Source organism: Cydia amplana, chromosome 20 (genome assembly GCF_948474715.1).
Source record: "Cydia amplana chromosome 20, ilCydAmpl1.1, whole genome shotgun sequence".
Classification (NCBI taxonomy): Eukaryota; Metazoa; Arthropoda; class Insecta; order Lepidoptera; family Tortricidae; genus Cydia; species Cydia amplana.
This window is the reverse complement of record NC_086088.1, coordinates 4,917,216-4,937,510: the sequence shown is the minus strand read 5'-3', so window position 1 is coordinate 4,937,510 and position 20,295 is coordinate 4,917,216. Positions and strand designations below refer to the sequence as shown.

General features: G+C 37.2%; 1 protein-coding gene across 2 annotated transcripts in view; it reads right to left on the bottom strand.

The window, feature by feature from the left end:
• Positions 1-1,555: 1,555 nt before the first annotated feature.
• LOC134657441 (inositol polyphosphate-5-phosphatase A) overlaps positions 1,556-20,295 on the bottom strand; it is a 57,881-nt gene continuing 39,141 nt past the window's right edge. The window contains exons 11-14 of one of the 2 annotated variants that reach the window (XM_063512995.1): positions 10,144-10,176; positions 8,534-8,708; positions 6,801-6,837; positions 1,556-1,784 (exon numbers count right to left, since the gene is read on the bottom strand). In XM_063512995.1, the coding sequence (XP_063369065.1) occupies positions 1,633-1,784; positions 6,801-6,837; positions 8,534-8,708; positions 10,144-10,176 (397 nt within the window). In that variant the 3' untranslated portion in view covers positions 1,556-1,632. Of the gene's footprint in view, positions 1,785-6,047; positions 6,838-8,533; positions 8,709-10,143; positions 10,177-20,295 lie in introns of those variants that run through there. The other variant, XM_063512994.1, reaches the window with a different exon arrangement.

Sequence of the window (20,295 nt, the reverse complement as noted above, 5' to 3'; positions counted from 1 at the left end):
TGCTATGGCCCAAATTCCTATATTATACGGCTCTATAACGAATAACGCCTATCTTATTATTAAGCATATACCGTGTCTATATTCCATTAAGTATATTATTTATCAAAATAAATACGTTCAAAATTTAAATTAATGGCTTTGTTGGCGAACAAAATTACCCTGTGTTTTTTCCTGGCTACAATGTTTTAATACAAAATATTGACTTCCTTCTTTAAACTCAGTTTCCATTGTTTCCAACTTTTTTTTGTATGGAGTAACTTTGAATAAAGTTTGCCTGCGTGCGTAGTTTGCCTTCAGTCAAGAGATGATACATTTATTGCAAATGGTACATTATACTTTTCAAGAAATTATAGGTACCCGCTAGATCCCGCAAGATGTCAGAACTCACTTTAGAATTTGCCAGACAAATATTCGTGAAATTATTCCCAATGTCAACTGAAGACATTAACGTGAAGAAGAGAAGCAGGCGAAGAAAAAAACAATCAGTTTTATGATGAAATAACTTTCAAACTACATTGCAAACACTGTCTCATTGCAAGTAAGTACCTGCTGAATACACAGTTTGTTATTTAATTTGCTCTAAGACAGCCATAGATTTATTAACATAATCTAACTATTCGAAACTTCACATTTGACTAAAACAAGTAACTAATAAGTATTCTTATCTAACTCATCTAAATTAAACGGACTAGAAGTATGCGTCATAAGGGCTAACTTAGTTTAAAATAAATTACCTAACTACATAGATTAAATATAGGTAGTTAGAATAGTATTTTGACAACATTATTTATCCCAACTTCTACAAAACAAAACATAGGCATTTAAATTTATTGGATTTTCTTTTAATGGACTCCTTAGAATTTAATGGGTAGTATTTTATTAAATGTCTTATATTGACAGAACTAAGTTGAAAATAAATAGGTACCTTAGTTTATAGGTACCACCTACCTACCTACTACGTTGTAGAAAATATTTTACGAATAATTTAACTACAGAACTAAACGTATCGCACTGCGAGTGAGTATAATTTAAGAATAAGTTCTGTTTGACAGAAGATAAATTGACTTAATAGTCATAAAGTACCATTCCTAGTAGCATTCCCTACAGAAACTCTTTTGATGTAACCGCATTATTGTAAAAGCGTCTATTTCATTAACATGACAATTGTCACATGACAATGACAATTCGCCGTTAATTTCGTGATTGTCAACTAGCAAACATCTTTACAACAGGTGTTGTACTTGTCTAAGTATATTGAATAACAATTATCATGTTAGAAAATTAAACTGCGTTTTTTAATGTTTTTGACGCATGAAAGCAGAGCAGTTTTATAAGACGTATGCTAAAATGAGAATTTCATATTGTTTATAAATAATGTTAGCATAAAGGAGACCAAGTATGACTAAATTGACAAACCTCAATCTGAAACCTGAGAGATAATCATGGCAAGTCAAAAATATTATTTGTCCTTGGTTCTGAAACATTTTTATATTTCTAAGTCATAGGGTAGAGACTGAAAGAGAGACTTCATCACCTCGTTTTGGACTTGTCCAAATTCCAGCGAAAAATATCCGTACAATTGTCCCTGAAACATCCCAATATGCTAACGTTATCTATAATTTACATTTAGTTTTAAATATCAGTTTCCTTGAAGATATTAGCCTGGCTGTCGACGTTGAAGTGTATGAAGCGTGAGGCTGGCGAGTCATCGTTTATCATGTCTTGATCTTCAGACTTCGGGTGTTTCGGCGAGTTTTCAGAGTGGAACTCTTGGCGATAATTACCTGAAAGTTAACTGTTATTAGTATAGGTATACACGGAAAGTGAAGCTTAGGGAGGACCAGTCTTGAGTAAGGTACTAGAGGCATTGACGTATAATATCTAAGGACGGGCTAATGGGGCACTAAAAATTGGTACTAGTTCAGCGGTGTTACTCACGAATTCCAGCCAATCGTGCAGTCTAACGCAACTAGTTGCGACCAATAGCGCGCGTAATGCGAACTCGTCAACCAATCGCGCGCGTGATGCGAACTCATCAACCAATCGCGTTGTAGCGATTTCACACTGCTGTACTGGCCCCTGTCATGCCTCATTATTATTGCCCGTAAAGCCAGTCCCTAAATATATATGTCAATGACTTGAAGTTATTAGACTAAGGGGAAGATTTAATTGACATTTGTCCCTGATTTTATGACAAATATGAATATTTTTGTAAATACTATGATTACGTTCGAGTCACGTTTATGAACATACAAACTAAAATAATTAAGGGTATTTACATTTAAAATTGTTAAGTTATATTTATCGTCCCATATATCAGTTTCCCGAAACGTAAGCGTTGACAGAAAATAAAGTACAACCTTAAATGAAAATACCCATAACACGTATCCAGTATTTAGATTAAAGAAATAAAAACAAAAATTACTTACAAGCAAAGCTACAAATGCGCAACGTCTACGTGAACTGGAAACAACACCAAAACTGTGCACAAATTAATGAAAACACAATTTCACTTTCAACACACAATCATGCACACAACGATCTAGCCAAGAATTAGTTTAATTAATTAAACTTATTAAACGCATTACACTGTTTGACACTTAGACCCTAATTTCTCTATACTGACAATTGTCACCTGACGCTGCCAAATCGCTGTACATTTCCACATCTTAGCGAATTGTAAGATGACAACTGTCAAGTTTGTGAAATAGGAGCCATAAAATTATTCATTCGACAAGTGCTTGTGGATTTTGATTACCTATTTAATTTAAATAACAATCAAAATAAGTCACTTATTAGCATGTTTAAAACATGCATTTACTCAAGATCGATAATTATTTTTAGAAAAATTCATAAAAATAAAATTGTTGACAAATAAAACAATGAAATCATATATAGGTACTCAATAAAGAAATGCGTCGTAACACAATTTTCTACATAATAATTAAGGAAAAATATAAAAACAAAATTCAGTGCGGAATGTTTATTAAAACTATAGCAGAAATAGCACCGGGCGTCTTAGCTTATAAGGTACTTTTTCCAGTGCATTATACACAAACTCGATAAACATGCAGATTGCAGAATGTTGTATATTTGTGTACGATATTTATAAATTACTGACTGACATTAAATTAAATTAAAAGATTTAAAAGCACACACAGATTGCACTTTCCAAGAAATAGATAACAAGAAAGTATCACTTAATTCTCTACTACGTATACGAATACATTTATAATGCCTTAACGAATATTCATGGACGCTGTAAGTTTCATTATTTATAAAAAAATGGAAAAGCCTTGTTTATCCTATAAATCCTATTACGAACAGGTCAATACATAAAACGATTTTAGAATTGATTTTAATGTTAATATTTCTTGGAAGACGCAATATAAAAATTAGTTGTTCGTCATCTGTCACTACAAACTACCTTGCATTGAGATTATTATTAAAAAAACCTTTAATAAGTGATATGTGCCTGACATAACATTAAGTTTTAATAAACCTATCTACAAATAAAATTAATAAAACCAAAGACGAATAAATAGCAACATACCACGTATCTTATTATAGTAGTGGATAGTGCGTTATTTTAGGGTCAAATATACTCGTAATATTATGTACCTACATCAATTAGGTATTACGTCATTTTTCACTTGTAGTACAACATAATATATGGATCAAAGCTAAATACTTATATGTTAAATATTTTTCTAAAGTAACCTACCTAAAGTTCTTTTTTGGATCGCTAGTTTGTATGGAGGCTCAAATTTTAACTATAAATTCGCCTTTACAAAACAAAAATAGCCGTTTAATAATTTAAATGCCGAGGTATTTTCGCATGTTCATAAATAAGCCCTTAAGTCCGCTTGAGCAGTTCGACTAGACTTAAAACCATTTGGTATTTTAATTAAAATTTAATTTAAAATTAATAGCACAGCTGATGTTAAAATGTTATTTTAAATTATTGCATTAAATGTTTACAACAGTTAGTGTCAACTGTGCCCGACTAGTTATAACTGCATTGAAACCTAGTTAACCACCTCGTTATACAAGATATTATAAATCATATCAGAGAGTAAGCTTTTGTTATTACAACGAAAAAAATCGAGCCGTAAAAATATAAATCTGTCAGTCTTAAGTATTCTCGTTAGTTGACTGTACGACAAACTGTGATTGTCAGATGACAATTGTCAAGTAAAGTAGGTATTATGAGCAATTGTAATGTTATTGAGACTCATATTTTGACGGCAAACTAATTCTTTGACTACTAATTTTCTACTCTCAGATATTTGGAAACTGAATACATGACTATACAAATTAAATTATTTACTATAGGTATGCAGTGCATGCGGTTTAAACCACACATGCAGAGACTAAATATTTGTTTACCATTAGCCATCTCTAATATAATAAAAAAGATAACGTTAATAAAAAGCTACATACACTAATAATTCATTAGCTATTATAAAACGTTTAAATGTCAATGCAATGGTAGAAATACCATTTATTTGGTCATAGCAACCGTATACGGTTGACGCTTAATATAACCTACTTTATTATAATAGTTAATATTCTCACCACATTTTGCGATTTGGAAACTTTTTAAATGTCATTATACAAACATGTATCTATTTTTCATGATTAAGTATGGCTATTAGAGACATCTCCGGTTAGGAGTGAAAATATATTTAAGTGTCCATTTAATCAAAACGTCGTAATTGTATTTAAAATTACTAAAATAATCATTCCATCAATATTAAACCAAGTTTTCCTCAAAAGTCCAAAATATTCAAAAAGTAGATAATAAATGGAACAATCGATTATACACGGTCAATTTCAAGCGAACAACATTGCATAATTACTGTATTAAAATGCCGAAAAAGAAATTATTCAAAACACTGTTAAATGCAGTCAACACCAAAATGGTCATTCAATTTAATTAATTCTTGTCAGAAACAGGTGCAGCCCAAATAAGTGAAATAAGGCCTTTATTTTACCAACAATTGTCACCTGACATTGACACTATGTATACAATGATAGTCATTGTCAAGTGATAATTGTGACATGACAATGACAATTGTCAAGTTGATCAAATAAGGGTCAGTTCAAATAAGGTAACTTTAACAGTTAAATTAGATTATTTGACAATATTAGCAGACATTCACGGAGATGTATTGAAATTAATGCCATGTCATACATACATTTGTCAAGCAAACTTATAAATAGCTCTATTATTCAAAGCAGTTGTAAGAATATTACATTATTACTGAAGCTTTTGAAATTAAATAAAAGCACAGACAACTAAAAGTGTGATTATTTCTATCCTGTAGTAGAAACGGTTACTTCCAGTACTTAGGTAATAATTCTGTAAATTTTAGGTAACTACTTACTTTAGGTAACTACTTACTTAAAAATAAATTCTACTGTCATCACGATGCCATCAGTAAGTATTCGCCTTTGCACTACTGATTTTAACTTTGTGTATTCTGCAGATGAATATCTAGGTCAATAGCAATACTGTAAGTAGGTACTACTTTTACTATGGGACCTGCCTGCTACTTTTACTATTGCCTGGAAATGGTTCCTTTTTTGCGAGTTCAGTATAACAAACTCGCAGATTATGAATAGAGACCTGTGCACACCGGATGCGTGAGTTGTAATAAACCAATCCTTGGGACATTTAATTTAAAGTTGTCCCCTACACTTTTATTTAATTTGTGAATATCTATGTTATTTCTACTCAGAATCGCGAGCTCTTTCTATCCTAATAGGACAAAAAAGTGTCCCAAGGTTTTTTTCCCATTCCGTTACCATTTTTCATCGACTTTGTATGGCGGTTTCGGAATAAAAAGATCGAAAAATGTATGGACATATTGGGACACTTTTTTCTCCTATTAGGATCAAAAGAGCTCACAATTCTGAGTAAAAATAACATAAAAAATCCCAATATTTTTAAAAAAAGTGTAAGGGACAACTTTAAATAAAATGGCCCCCTTATGAGAGTTTTGAGAGACGGCACACCGACGTGTGCGTGAATGGTTCCAACATTTAAGCGCACGTGTGTGCTCCGGCCTTTAGATTCAACTATGTATTTTAGTTATCTGTGCTATATAAAAGCTAGCAAGTGCAACACAGTCCACTACATTTACAGTCAACTTTGCGCGCCCGCTTCCTACAAAACCCGTAACACTTCAACGCTAAACAACACAACCCCCCTTTCTTACTGTCAACCGACTTGCACGAATCCCTACTGTTAAGCCTCTGCAGCTCTGGTACTTTGGCTAACTTCCCATCATTCAAAAGTCTATCTAGACGACTTTTTAGCTGCGTCGGAGACACGCTTCTATCTCTAGTTAGTTTATTATAAGGTATATCGATTTTGACGTCGCGTAAAACGTCAGAGATTTCGTTAGACATGTCTTCAGACCCTGAAGACGCCGCTTCTATATTAGGTGTGTGCGAATCTATACTTTCTGGTGTATATGGGTCTAGGCATTGTCTTACAGTTAGTAAGGTATTGTCGATATCGTTTACGAAAACGCCGTCGTAAGAACTGTAGTCGGCACTGGTGATTTCGACGTCAGGTATCCTTAGGATTTCTAAGGAGCCGGTTCTAGTTCGTTTCAAGTCGTCAGGTATATCGTCTAAGTTAGTGCTAGTCGTGTCTAATTTCTTTTTACTATAGTACAGGTCTGGGTCTGTAGCTAGCCGGGTGAGACGGGGTCGGATGAGTGAGAGGGTCGAGGGGAAACGGGGGCAGAGTGGGCAGGGGAATTTGGGGTTGCAGCACGCTAAGGTACCTCGGTCGCTCTGCAGCATCACGCGCAGGTAGATCGGCTGGGGAAGAAAAGTTGGAATTAGAATTCGTCATGGTCACAAATTTTTACTGTGTGTCAGGTCAATTTGAGAAGGCAAATCGAATGTCATCCTCATCAACAACCAATTTGATTCCTAGGCAGAAATGGGCAATATTCGAATACATTTTTATCGGAACAATCATTCGATTTAACAATAATTCACGATTTTTTATTCACGAATGATTTATTCGCGAACGATTTATATATTGCAGGTTCAGTGTATTGCACATCATGACATCACAGTTGCCAAATCTTTCTAAACCAAGAAAAATAATAAACCATTAATCGAGCCAGTTCATTCGCGGATAAATTATTATACGAATAATTTATTCAAATAAGAATAATCATCCGACATTTTTATTCGTCATTCGCAATATATTTTGTTACCTATTCTTATTCGTTAGTGGTCATTCGAATAAATCTTGCCCATCTCTGTTCCTAGGGGCCCCTGTGCTTATCGAGTGATGTATGTCATGTATCTAGTAGTTAAAGCGACAAGGTTATTTAGGGAGTAATTACATACAACTACTTGTATAAATAGTTGTGACTAATGTGTACAACATAGTTACCTTGTGGTCGCCCATGCAGGCCGTGTCTCCTATAGCCCCGTACTCGCTCCGGCGTCGGGCCGGCTGGTCGACGAGCCGCCGCAGCTCGCTCTGGTCGCGGATCAGCTTGTACAACACAGTTACCTTGTGGTCGCCCATGCAGGCCGTGTCTCCTATAGCCCCGTACTCGCTCCGGCGTCGGGCCGGCTGGTCGACGAGCCGCCGCAGCTCGCTCTGGTCGCGGATCAGCTTGTACAACATAGTTACCTTGTGATCGCCCATGCAGGCCGTGTCTCCTATAGCCCCGTACTCGCTCCGGCGTCGGGCCGGCTGGTCGACGAGCCGCCGCAGCTCGCTCTGGTCGCGGACCAGCTTGTACAACACAGTTACCTTGTGGTCGCCCATGCAGGCCGTGTCTCCTATAGCCCCGTACTCGCTCCGGCGTCGGGCCGGCTGGTCGACGAGCCGCCGCAGCTCGCTCTGGTCGCGGACCAGCTTGTACAACACAGTTACCTTGTGGTCGCCCATGCAGGCCGTGTCTCCTATAGCCCCGTACTCGCTCCGGCGTCGGGCCGGCTGGTCGACGAGCCGCCGCAGCTCGCTCTGGTCGCGGACCAGCTTGTACAACACAGTTACCTTGTGGTCGCCCATGCAGGCCGTGTCTCCTATAGCCCCGTACTCGCTCCGGCGTCGGGCCGGCTGGTCGACGAGCCGCCGCAGCTCGCTCTGGTCGCGGACCAGCTTGTACAACACAGTTACCTTGTGGTCGCCCATGCAGGCCGTGTCTCCTATAGCCCCGTACTCGCTCCGGCGTCGGGCCGGCTGGTCGACGAGCCGCCGCAGCTCGCTCTGGTCGCGGATCAGCTTGTACAACACAGTTACCTTGTGGTCGCCCATGCAGGCCGTGTCTCCTATAGCCCCGTACTCGCTCCGGCGTCGGGCCGGCTGGTCGACGAGGCGCCGCAGCTCGCTCTGGTCGCGGACCAGCTTGTACAACACAGTTACCTTGTGGTCGCCCATGCAGGCCGTGTCTCCTATAGCCCCGTACTCGCTCCGGCGTCGGGCCGGCTGGTCGACGAGGCGCCGCAGCTCGCTCTGGTCGCGGACCAGCTTGTACAACACAGTTACCTTGTGGTCGCCCATGCAGGCCGTGTCTCCTATAGCCCCGTACTCGCTCCGGCGCCGCGCCGGCTGGTCGACGAGGCGCCGCAACTCGCTGGACACGTCGCCGGCGCGGGGCGCGCCCTCGCTTTGGTTGCGGACCAGCTTGCGCCGCGCCGGGGACCCCTCCCCGTCCGATACCCTATCATTATATCATGTGTTTTAGTAAGAGATAAACAAGAAATTGACACAATCATGTCACACTAAAACGTAATGCTCACGAACCGTATGATAAACCAAAAATATCACTAGCCTCCTCAGACACAGGCGTACAAGGAAAACAAACAATTTTGACGATCCTTTTGTGAAATTCTTAATTTAATTTAATTTGTGTTTAATTTGATTTGTATAATAATCCAATATTCTTATGGAATAATAACATCAATAAATTGCTCTGATAATTAGCTTAAGATAATTTATAAGTATGTTACGATTCATAAGTGCTTGTTGCTAGGCCTACATGAATAAAGTATATTTTGACTATTGACTATTGAATCTAAAATTTGTCAGTGAAATTTGAATCTACAGTGTAAGAAACAGAGTACATTTTGGTTTGTTTAAAAATATAACGGAACTAAACAAATGTAACTACAGCAGGGGTTTGCCCTGCCCTGATTGGCTTATACGATGCTACCATCCCTTTCTATTGCATTGCGCTTGCCAGATTATTGCACGAATCGCAACAAACGGGTACAGTGACCATACTTTTTTGTTATTGATGGATAAAAATGTAAAAAAAAGAAATTAAAATAGTACCTACCACTTTTTTTTTTTCAAAAATGTGTCGTAGGTGCTGCATGATCTACAATGACATATTCAAATAATGGCTAACGGTCCAAAAATGACCCTGTATATTCCTACTGAAAATGATTTATATTTCATCGAACTGAATAAGTAGCACTACTAGTAGAACCGTGAGTCTTAGGAGGCTATTAGTTACATATACAACAAAAACCAGTTATCGGTATGCCTTAAAAATTAAAATATTTAGCAATCATTATAGTAGCAAACTATGACGTTTCAGCGTGCGGTGAGTGATTTGCCTATTTTATATAATTTTTTTAGAACATCTAGAGCAACTTCAACTGCTTTTGCCTTAGTTCATCTACTTATAGCAAACTAATGTAATGTAAATACATAATATAATGTTTCAGATTCATATAACGTAATGTTCAATAATGAATTCTAATAACTATACCTACTCAAAAACAATGAACACAAATTAATTATCCATAGAAAATAACCCTAATTTATGTTACGATTAATGAACTCTAGATTTTTTTAACAAGACTGACAATACACTTTCACAATACCCATGGCATTTGAGCAAGCATGATAACTGTATGGTTCTCATTCATTTCATTCTTCTATTTCACTAAAATCATTCACAAAATGTGACATTTTCGACCAAAAGGTACCATATTGTCGGTTTTAGATAAAATTGATTCCAGATTGAAGCTATGTGAAAATAACGCCTTATTGACAGACAATAAGTACCCTTTTGGTTGAAAATGGCACAAATGTCAGCCAAAAAGGTGCACATGACAACACACAGACAAATGTACAATGTGAGTTACCCGTCCCGGTCTTCGGTCAAGTTGTTTAAAATCCTTAAAACCAATTTATTGGAGTTAAAATCATAAAAATTAACACATAATATACAGGATGGGCCGCAACGAAATCAAAACCTTTAACCAGATTCTGGTGTCAAATGCGAGTAAAAACAGTTATAGTTCGTTTTTTTTAGCATTAGAAAAAAGGTAAACAATCTTGATGTGTCTTTTAATTGAAAAACATGTTTTAAAAATAAGTCACGGCAAATATGTAACAATTATGAATCTAATACGATCATTTATATTCTTCTGCTTTCATAAGTATAAGTTACTGATTTTTAAAAAGCATTTTTCAATTAAAAGACATGTCAAGATCGCTTACCTTCTTTCTAATGCTAAAAAAAACAACTATAAAGGTAGAATAATAGTAGGTAAGTATTAGAATAGTTTTAAAAGTGGAAAAATTACTGTCTTGGGTGAGACTTGAACTCACGGCCTTGAAGTCAAGTCTCACCCAAGACAGTAATTTTCCACTTTTAAATTTATTCTAAGCTGAATAACATCTTTCGCAGACGTTTCTGCTTGTTAAAAATTAAAATTAATAGTAGGTATATACGAAAAGCATCAAGTTTATTTCATATTTCCTAAAATTAACTAAGAGCAAAATAAAAGCATTTACAGATATCGGGAAACCTTCAAGAAAATCGTAATTTTTGCATAATAACATACACTGGTATTAATGCTCCATGGGGAAACTTGTCAAATTGACAAATAGATAAACAGAGTGAAAAGAACAGAAGCGGAAAATGGTACCTAAATATAGAATCGGTCTAAGCTAGCTCGCTATAAACGTTATATTCTTATAGGAATTTGAAATTCATGGCACATGCAAAATATCGTTTGTCAGGTCGGTGCAGAGCTTAGACAGATTCTAGTGGCGACATTGCGCGACCGGCGGCAGTGGCGGCGGCAACCATAGGTGGGAACGAAAAGTCCGATCGCTGTCTCGCTCCAACCTATGGTTGCCGCCGCCGCCGGTCGCGCAATGTCTCGGCCGGGCCGGGGACTTTATTTTATTTTGCACTAGCGACCCGCCCCGTCTTCGCACGGGTTAACAAATTATACATAAACCTTCCTCTTGAATCACTCTATCTATTTAAAACCGCATCAAAAGCCGTTGCGTAGTTTTAGAGATCTAAGCATAGATACAGACAGACAGACAGCGGGAAGCAACTTTGTTTTATACTATGTAGCATGGACTAACCTATTAGGACTCGCAATCGCCATTTTGAGTAGCGTACCCCGGAAGAAAACATTTTTTTTGTATTAGACTTAGATGGCGTCGGTCATTCAGCGGGCTGTAGGTTGTGTAGCCCATTCCGCAAGAGGGCGCTGCCACTAGAAGAGTTGTAGACGTTGTAGTTGTTAAGGTGTAGTTCTTAGTTTTTCTTAAACGAATGGATAGATGGCGCAATAATTTTAATATTAGGTAGCTGGTCAACCAAATCTTGTCAGTAAAAAAAGGCGCGAAATTCAAATTTTCTATGGGACTACATTTTTCAAATTTGCCGCCTTTTTCTACTGTCAAGATCTGGTTGACCGAGTATACTACCGCATCATTTGCGTTTCTATGTGTGAACAGCGCATCTGTACACGTGTCATTGTGTGAGTTAGTTGTTATTATTATAATTAGGGCTGACTTTCGTTTTTTGTCACAGATAGCAATCAAATGTATATGTTTTAGATAAAAATGGTCTTCACAGCAAGATGTGTTGTCGTTAATTGTGTAAACACTAGCAGAAATAGTGACTGCAAATTTTATAGATTTCCAAAAGTAGTGTGGAAACAAGAACACGCAATAAATGGATAATTGCCGTAAGGAGAAAAAAAGTAAGTCACCTAACCTAACCTCTAAAATCATACCTTCCTTAAATACGCAAAAATTTGATTTATGTTGTAAACGTATCAAGTTTTAACGGTGAATTATTTTGTTATAGTCCCGATGGCACTCAAAACCGGACGACAGAATTTGCAGTGCTTACTTTATTGTTGGTAGAAAGGCTGATGAAAGTGATGAACAAGCCAGTCCCAGCTATGTTCCAAGAATCGAGACAAATCAAGACGGATTGACGAAAATGCGGCAATATCGAGGTTCCAACGTTATATGGAACGAAGAAACGCGAAAAAATAGAAGCTGTTAGTGCTATTAATACAACTAATACAAGTGACTTTGAATTGCTGGAAAATAGTGTTAGTGTGACTTCAAAATATTGATAGTGAATGTCAAGTGGACCTGTATACAGGTGTACAAAATCCAGGAAAGACGTTTACGTGCAACAGGTACATATTTTATGGTAAAAAAACGTGATGCCGAAGTTCAAACAGAAATATGTAGATATCAGTACCAGTGTACGAAGATTATTAAGCATTTTAAAATAACAAAACTCGAAGTCTGTAATACTGCTAAAAGTATTTCTCTGGATCTAGCCACCATAACTGACAGTAAATATTTTGCTGGATTTTAATTTATTAAAACCAACGAACAGGGGCCGATTGCATAACAAACTACAACTAATAATACAACCGGAACTCCTTATTTAATAAGTTAAATTAGAAAAGGAGTTCCGCTTGTAATATTAGTTGTAGCAAGTTGTAATTTGTTATGCAATCGGCCGCAGCTTGTAGATCTTGCAGGTGTTACTCTTAACAACTTCAACTTTTTATTAAAAACTACACAAATAAATTATATGGTGAGCGAAAAAGATAGACTTCTACTTTTCTTGATGAAAATAAAACTTGGTGTCACATTTTCAGCACTCAGTGTTTTGTTCGGTATTCATAGAACAACAGTGTCAAGAATATTCTGCCCGTATGTTGAAGAAGTAGCAGCTGTTACATCAAATTTGGTTTTTTGGCTAGAATGCTTCCGTCCGGAGTATAGTAACACTAGAGTACAGAGTTGCCTATAGTACCTACAGAGCAAGTATAGAAGTACCATCAAGTTTTGCTAATCGTGTGTATTGCTACTCACACTATAAAAAGGGTTTTACCTCAAAAGTGCTTATTGGTATTACTCCAGGGAGGCTTCATATCGTTCAAGTCAAAAGAATGTGGTGGAAGAAAAAGTGTCTCCCAAATAACGAGTCAGGATTTGTAGACTACTTAAAAAATTGGGATATTGTCTTGGCTGATAAGGGATTTCCGGCAATAAAGAATGTAATTGATGAAAGTGGAAAAGAAATTGTTTTTTTAGACTGGAGGAAACCGGCCTGTTTTGAGAAAAGTCGTCGACATCTCTTCTAAATACCTAAAACTGGTATGGATGTGTTCCTCGTGATCTCTAGAATACGAATTGACCGGTTTTGGTTTATGGAGGGGGGGACGGGTCGAAAAAAGGGGGGGGGGCAAAGATGTCGGCCGACCATCATTGATATTTGTGCTATTATCTATGAAAAGGGAGCTTATTGCCGATGGCGCTTACGACACTGACATCGATAAGCAAAAAACGTAGTAGTTTAAAATTGGGGATTCTGGCACATGTTTAGTTGTTTTGATTCCCAATTTAGCAATTAAGTTTCTTTGAATACTGGAACATTCAATGTTGCTGTCTATCCAATGCGGAGGTCAATTTATGTTATGTGACGCTGATGGACTGATCAGTCATGTTGTGTTAGAAAACTTAAATCGGATTTAAAGGTCCCTTTGTAGTTTTTTATAAATAACTCTTAGACATAGACATAGAAAAGTTTTATTCAACATCACATGAAGTTGCACGCTTAAACGGTGACCTGTAGCAAAAATGATCTGATACATAAGTAATCTTCATAAAATTTTCTACATTAAATATTCTATACGCTTTTTCGCTAGGATCAATATTTAAAAAAATATTTAAGGGAAAAAGTTAATTATAATCAATTGTTAATATTTTTTGTAAACGGTGGCCTGTAGCAAAAAATGTTCTGATACATAAGTAATCTACATAAAATTTTCTACATTAAATATTCTGTACACTTTTTCGCTGGGATCAATATTTAAAAAAATATAAAAGGGAGAAACTTAATTATAATCAAACAATTAATCAATCAATTTTTTGTTAATAACTCGTAAACGGTGGCCTGTAGCAAAAAATGGTTTGAAACATAAGTAATCTACATCCAATTTTCTACATTAAATATTCTATAAAAAAATTCGGTAGGTTCAATATTTAAAAAAATATTTATGGGAGAAAGTCAATTATAATCAATTGTTAATAATTTTGTAAATAACTCGTAAACGGTGGCCTGTAGCAAAACATGTTCTGATACATAAGTAATCTACATAAAATTTTCTACATTAAATATTCTGTACACTTTTTCGCTGGGATCAATATTTAAAAAAATATTTATGGGAGAAAGTTAATTATAATCAATTGTTAATATTTTTTGTAAATAACTCGTAAACGATGGCCTGTAGCAAAAAATGTTCTGATACATAAGTAATCTACATAAAATTTTCTACATTAAATATTCTGTACACTTTTTCGCTGGGATCAATATTTAAAAAAATATTTAAGGGAGAAAGTTAATTATAATCAATTGTTAATATTTTTTGTAAATAACTCATAAACGGTGGCCTGTAGCAAAAACTGTTCTGATACATAAGTAATCTACATAAAATTTTCTACATTAAATATTCTGTACACTTTTTCGCTGGGATCAGTATTTAAAAAAATATTTAAGTGAGAAAGTTAATTATAATCAATTGTTAATATTTTTTGTTAATAACTCGTAAACGGTGGCCTGTAGCAAAAAATGTTCCGAAACATAAGTAATCTACATCCAATTTTCTACATTAAATATTCTATAAAAAAATTCGGTAGGTTCAATGTTTAAAAAAAATATTTAAGGGAGAAAGTTAATGGGGAAGTTAGTGCACTGAGTTGTCCCTTTTGTCCCAGGCGATGCCGCTTGACACAATTGTTCCTTTGATCATACTTAATTGATGTGAAGCCTTAACCTGGATATTAACTTTTGGCTTACCCCCAAAAAGGGAGAGGAGAAAAGTGGTTCCGGCTGTACACTGCGCTCTGTTTGATATAAAGCCGCAATCCGATGATTGATTGACATAATTGTTCTCCCAGGAGGTTCGTGGGGTATTTGTCTTTGGTACGGTCGTATAGAGAGCGGCTGGGTGACCTCCAGAAAATTCCGACTTTTGGTCTACCGCTTCCGGTCAGAAAAATGTTTGACGGCCCGGCCAAACGGTCGGACCTAGGTGGGGGGGGTGCTCGACCAAATGTCATAGAGGTACCCTGGCAGTTTTTGACGCCGCCATTTTTTTGTCAAAATGGCAGACTTTTATTTTTTATTTTTTCAAGTTTGTCCTAGCGCGCTGAAATTTTGGTCACGGAAACTTGGGGTCCCCTAGATTATTTGTAAAATGTTTTAATTGCGGAAAAACTGGGCACTTTTATTTTGTATGGTAACTTTTAAACGGTGCGTGATAGGTGGGGGGTGCTCGACCAAATGTCATAGAGGGCCTCGAGGGAAATAAAACTGCATTGAAAAAAATTCAAAATGGCCGACTTTTTTTTAATTTTTTCAAGTTGGTCCGAGCGCTCCGAGATTTGGCATGGCAGGAGATAGAGGCCTCTAGATTCCTATAATTTTTTTTTTTTTTTATAAAACCCAAGATGACGGAAAAAATGGTAATTTTTATTTTGTATGGCAGCTTTTAAACGGTGCGAGATGGGTGGGGGGTGCTCGACCAAATGTCATAGAGGGCCTCGAGAAAAATGGAACTGCATTTAAAAATTTTCAAAATGGCCTTTTTTTTTTTAAGTTAGTCCGAGCGCGCTGAGATTTGGATGCGACAAGCCTGGGGGCCCAAGAATACTATGTGAAAAATTTATTTGGAAAAGTCCAACATGGCGGCGGACACGGGCAAAAGTCAAATTTCCAAGTAGGTTAAGCGAGCCCGAGTGTCCAAGCGTGGCCTACCCCCAGTAATTTTAGGCGAGGCCGAAGGCCAAGCTGCGGGAATGACGAACCAAGCAAAATCCTATACAAAAACTGTGTTAAGCGAGCCCGAAGGGCGAGCTTCAGGCTGGGAGGCCGAAGGCCGACCCCGGCGGAGGGCCAAAGGCCCGGAGCCTTCACACCGACTCCCAAGCGTACAACCCCCAGTAATTTAAAGCGAGGCCGAAAACCGAGCTGCGTGAATGCAGCGCTTCCAAGCGTTCTACCAAGTCAACTGTCTTGATAAGCGAGCGTTGGCGAAGCGTCGAGGTTCGCGAAGGCCGAAGGCCGAGCTCCGCGTAGAGCCGAAGACCCGAAGCGTTACACGAGAGGGGGAAGTTGGAGCTTAAACACGACCCAATAGTAAAAGTGGCTTAGACAAGCGAAACGGCGGGCCGAAGGCCGTAGGCCTCCTGCCATGCCAAATCTCGGTGCGCTCGGAGCAACTTGAAATTTAAAAAAAAAAAAGTCGGCCAGTTTGATTTTTTTTCAATGCAGTTTTATTTCCCTCGAGGCCCTCTATGTTATTTGGTCGAGCACCCCCCACCTATCATCCATCGTTTAAAAGTTACCATACAAAATAAAAGTGCCCAGTTTTTCCGCAAATAAACATTTTACAAAAAAAAAATTTTTCATAGGAATCTAGGGGACCCCGACTTTTCGTGACCAAAATTTCGGCGCGCTAGGACAAACTTGAAAAAATAAAAAAATAAAGTCGGCCATTTTGAAAAAAAAAATGGCGGCGTCAAAATCTGCCAGGGTAAAATATGACATTTGGTCGAGCACCTCCCACCTAAATCCGACCGTTTGGCCGGGCCGTCAAACATTTTTCTGACCGGAAGCGGTAGACCAAAAGTCGGAATTTTATGGAGGTGACCCAGCCGCCCTCTATACGACCGTACCAAAGACAAATACCCCACGAACCTGCTTCTGGGAGAACAATTATGTCAATCAATCATCGGATTGCGGTTTTATATCAAACAGAGCGCAGTGTACAGCCGGAACCACTTTTCTCCTCTCCCTTTTTGGGGGGAAGCCAAAAGTTAATATCCAGGTTAAGACTTCAGATCAATTAAGTATGATCCAAGGAACAATTGTGTCAAGCGGCATCGCCTGGGACAAAAGGGACAACTCAGTGCACTAACTTCCCCATTAACTTTCTCCCTTAAATATTTTTTTAAATATTGAACCTACCGAATTTTTTATACAATATTTAATGTAGAAAATTGGATGTAGATTACTTATGTTTCAAAACATTTTTTACTACAGGCCACCGTTTACGAGTTATTAACAAAAAATATTAACAATTGATTATAATTAACTTTCTCCCTTTTATATTTTTTTAAATATTGATCCCAGCGAAAAAGTGTACAGAATATTTAATGTAGAAAATTTTATGTAGATTACTTATGTATCAGAACATTTTTCGCTACAGGCCACCGTTTACGAGTTATTTACAAAAAATATTAACAATTGATTATAATTAACTTTCTCCCTTAAATATTTTTTTAAATATTGATCCTAGCGAAAAAGCGTATAGAATATTTAATGTAGAAAATTTTATGAAGATTACTTATGTATCAGAACATTTTTGCTACAGGCCACCGTTTAAGAGTTAATTATAAAAAACTACAAAGGGACCTTTAAATCCAATTTAAGTTTTCTAACACAACATGACTTCATCAGTTCATCAGCGTCACATAACATAAATTTACCTCCGCATTGGATAGACAGCAACATTGAATGTTCCAGTATTCAAAGAAACTTAATTGCTAAATTGGGAATCAAAACAACTAAACATGTGCCAGAATCCCCAATTTTAAACTACTACGTTTTTTGCTTATCGATGTCAGTGTCGTAAGCGCCATCGGCAATAAAGTCCCTTTTCATAGATAATAGCACATTTGTTCACATCTTGAGTCCTATGCGACCGATCGGTTCGTGTGAGGTGTCGTTTGAAAGAGTATTAAATGTGCTATTATTGTTTCATAATAACTGTAGTCAATTACAAAATATTTTAAAATATTTGAGTTTTTACCGTGCATGGATGGCATAAGTAATGAAATGATTAACTATGCGTCTAACTCAATAAATTACAACTATACCGCAATTATTTTATTACAAAATATACGAGACATTTCATTAGCTTACCAAAAACATAATAGACCCCGAGCCAGGCGCAAATTTCGTCAGTCATCGCCTCCCGGGTGAAAACTCGTATACTGGTTAACGGCCATATATGATGAGCCCTCGTGGACGTCAGCTGCCGCTACGTTATGACTTGGTTATATAATATCATACACCATTAAAACTTATAGACCGCGAGCCACGAACAGGTTTCCATGACCAATTAACGGCTACGTATGATGAATCCTCGTGGACGTCAGCTGCCGCTCCGTTGGTGGGTTGAGGAATGGCAGCCACCGAAACATGTAAAAAAAATTGCGGTAAAGTTATAATTTATTGAGTTAGACGCATGTTTTGTCAGTACTTATGCCATCCATGCACGGTAAAAAATCATATATTTTACAATATTTTGTAAACGACTACAGTTATGACTACGGTTATTATGAAACAATAATACCACGTTTAATACTCTTTCAAACGACATCTCACACGAACCGATCGGTCCCATAGGAGAGCGTTCAAGTATTACGTAACGCAATTTTTGGACATTTTTGACCCCCCCTCCCCCCCATGTAACGCGCCGTAACGTTTTTCTGTAACCCCCCTAAAGGCCACAATTATGTTGCGTAAAGTACCGTAAAGTGGCGAAAAGTTCTGAAGGGTTAAAAAACAATGTTACGTAACGCGTAGTTTAAACCCCCCCTCCCGCCTTTGTAACGCATCGTAACGTTTTACAAGAACCCCCCCACCCCCAAATTCGTTACGTAATACTTGAACGCTCCCTAGGACTCAAGATGTGAACATATCAATGCTGGTCGGCCGCCCACTATCCCCCCTTTTTTTCGACACGTCCCCCCCTCCATAAACTAAAACCGGTCAATTCGTATTCTACAGACCACGAGGAACACATCCATACCAGTTTTAGGTATTTAGAAGAGATGTCGACGAAAATCGTGAAGGAGACGACTTTTGTTTAATTTACCTATAGACTATTATTATGCCACCTTTTCTCCAGAATAAAGGTGAATTTACAAGGGAAGTGACCGATGCAACTTATAAAATAGCTCGAGTCAGAATTCATGTCGAAAGAATAATGCAGCACTTAATAATTTATCAGATACTACATAAAATTCCTGTAAATGTATTTTATCATAAACTGAAATAAATGTCATATACTCAGAAAAAAACAGAGACCACCGACCGAGATCGAGAGGTAACAGGCACCTGCCGCGATAGCAGAGGACGCTGGTTCGATTCCAGCCTGGGGCACTAGAGGCTAGGGTCACTTTTTCTGAGTATATGACATTTATTTCAGTTTATAATTTATATAGTAGTGTGACTACTCAAAATAATAACAAATTAAAATATTTTCTAAAAATAATTTAATTTGTTCTAGTATGTTATTTTATCATATTGATGATATATTACATGTTTAACCCTTTAACCGCCAGAGTCTGATATATAAGACATTACATATCCAGCTCATCTCGCCACAGTCTGATGAATAAGATAAAGATCTGATTTGGTTTTTACAGCACATTTATAACTCCCGTAACTATGCCAACCTTACTCTGCGTGGTACAATTACTGTCGGTGGTGACACGAGCACGCTCGATCAAAAATTGCTGACGGTTAAAAGGTTAATTGTTGGGTACTAGTAAACCTGCAACCACCTATATTTTCAAACAAATAAAACAACAGTTATTTTTACAATATTTACATTATTTAAAAAGCTATTAAAACATTGCATTTTTATTTAAATTTGTTTTTATTTCACACATAAAACCTGTAAATATTATGTGACTTTTCATGCCTGAAGGACCCTTATGCACATGGAGCATAAGGAACCACAGGCATTGACCACCACATATTTATAACATGGGCCCGTGGACCTATGAAAATGTGTCAGTCAGGTTAGGGTTTAATATGTCCAAGCACTGGACTGATCAACATTTTTATAAGTCTAATGTACAGTCAAGTCAAGTACAATGGATTAAGGTTAAGAAATGCATACATATTTATGAACTCTACTGTACATACCATTAGTCATATT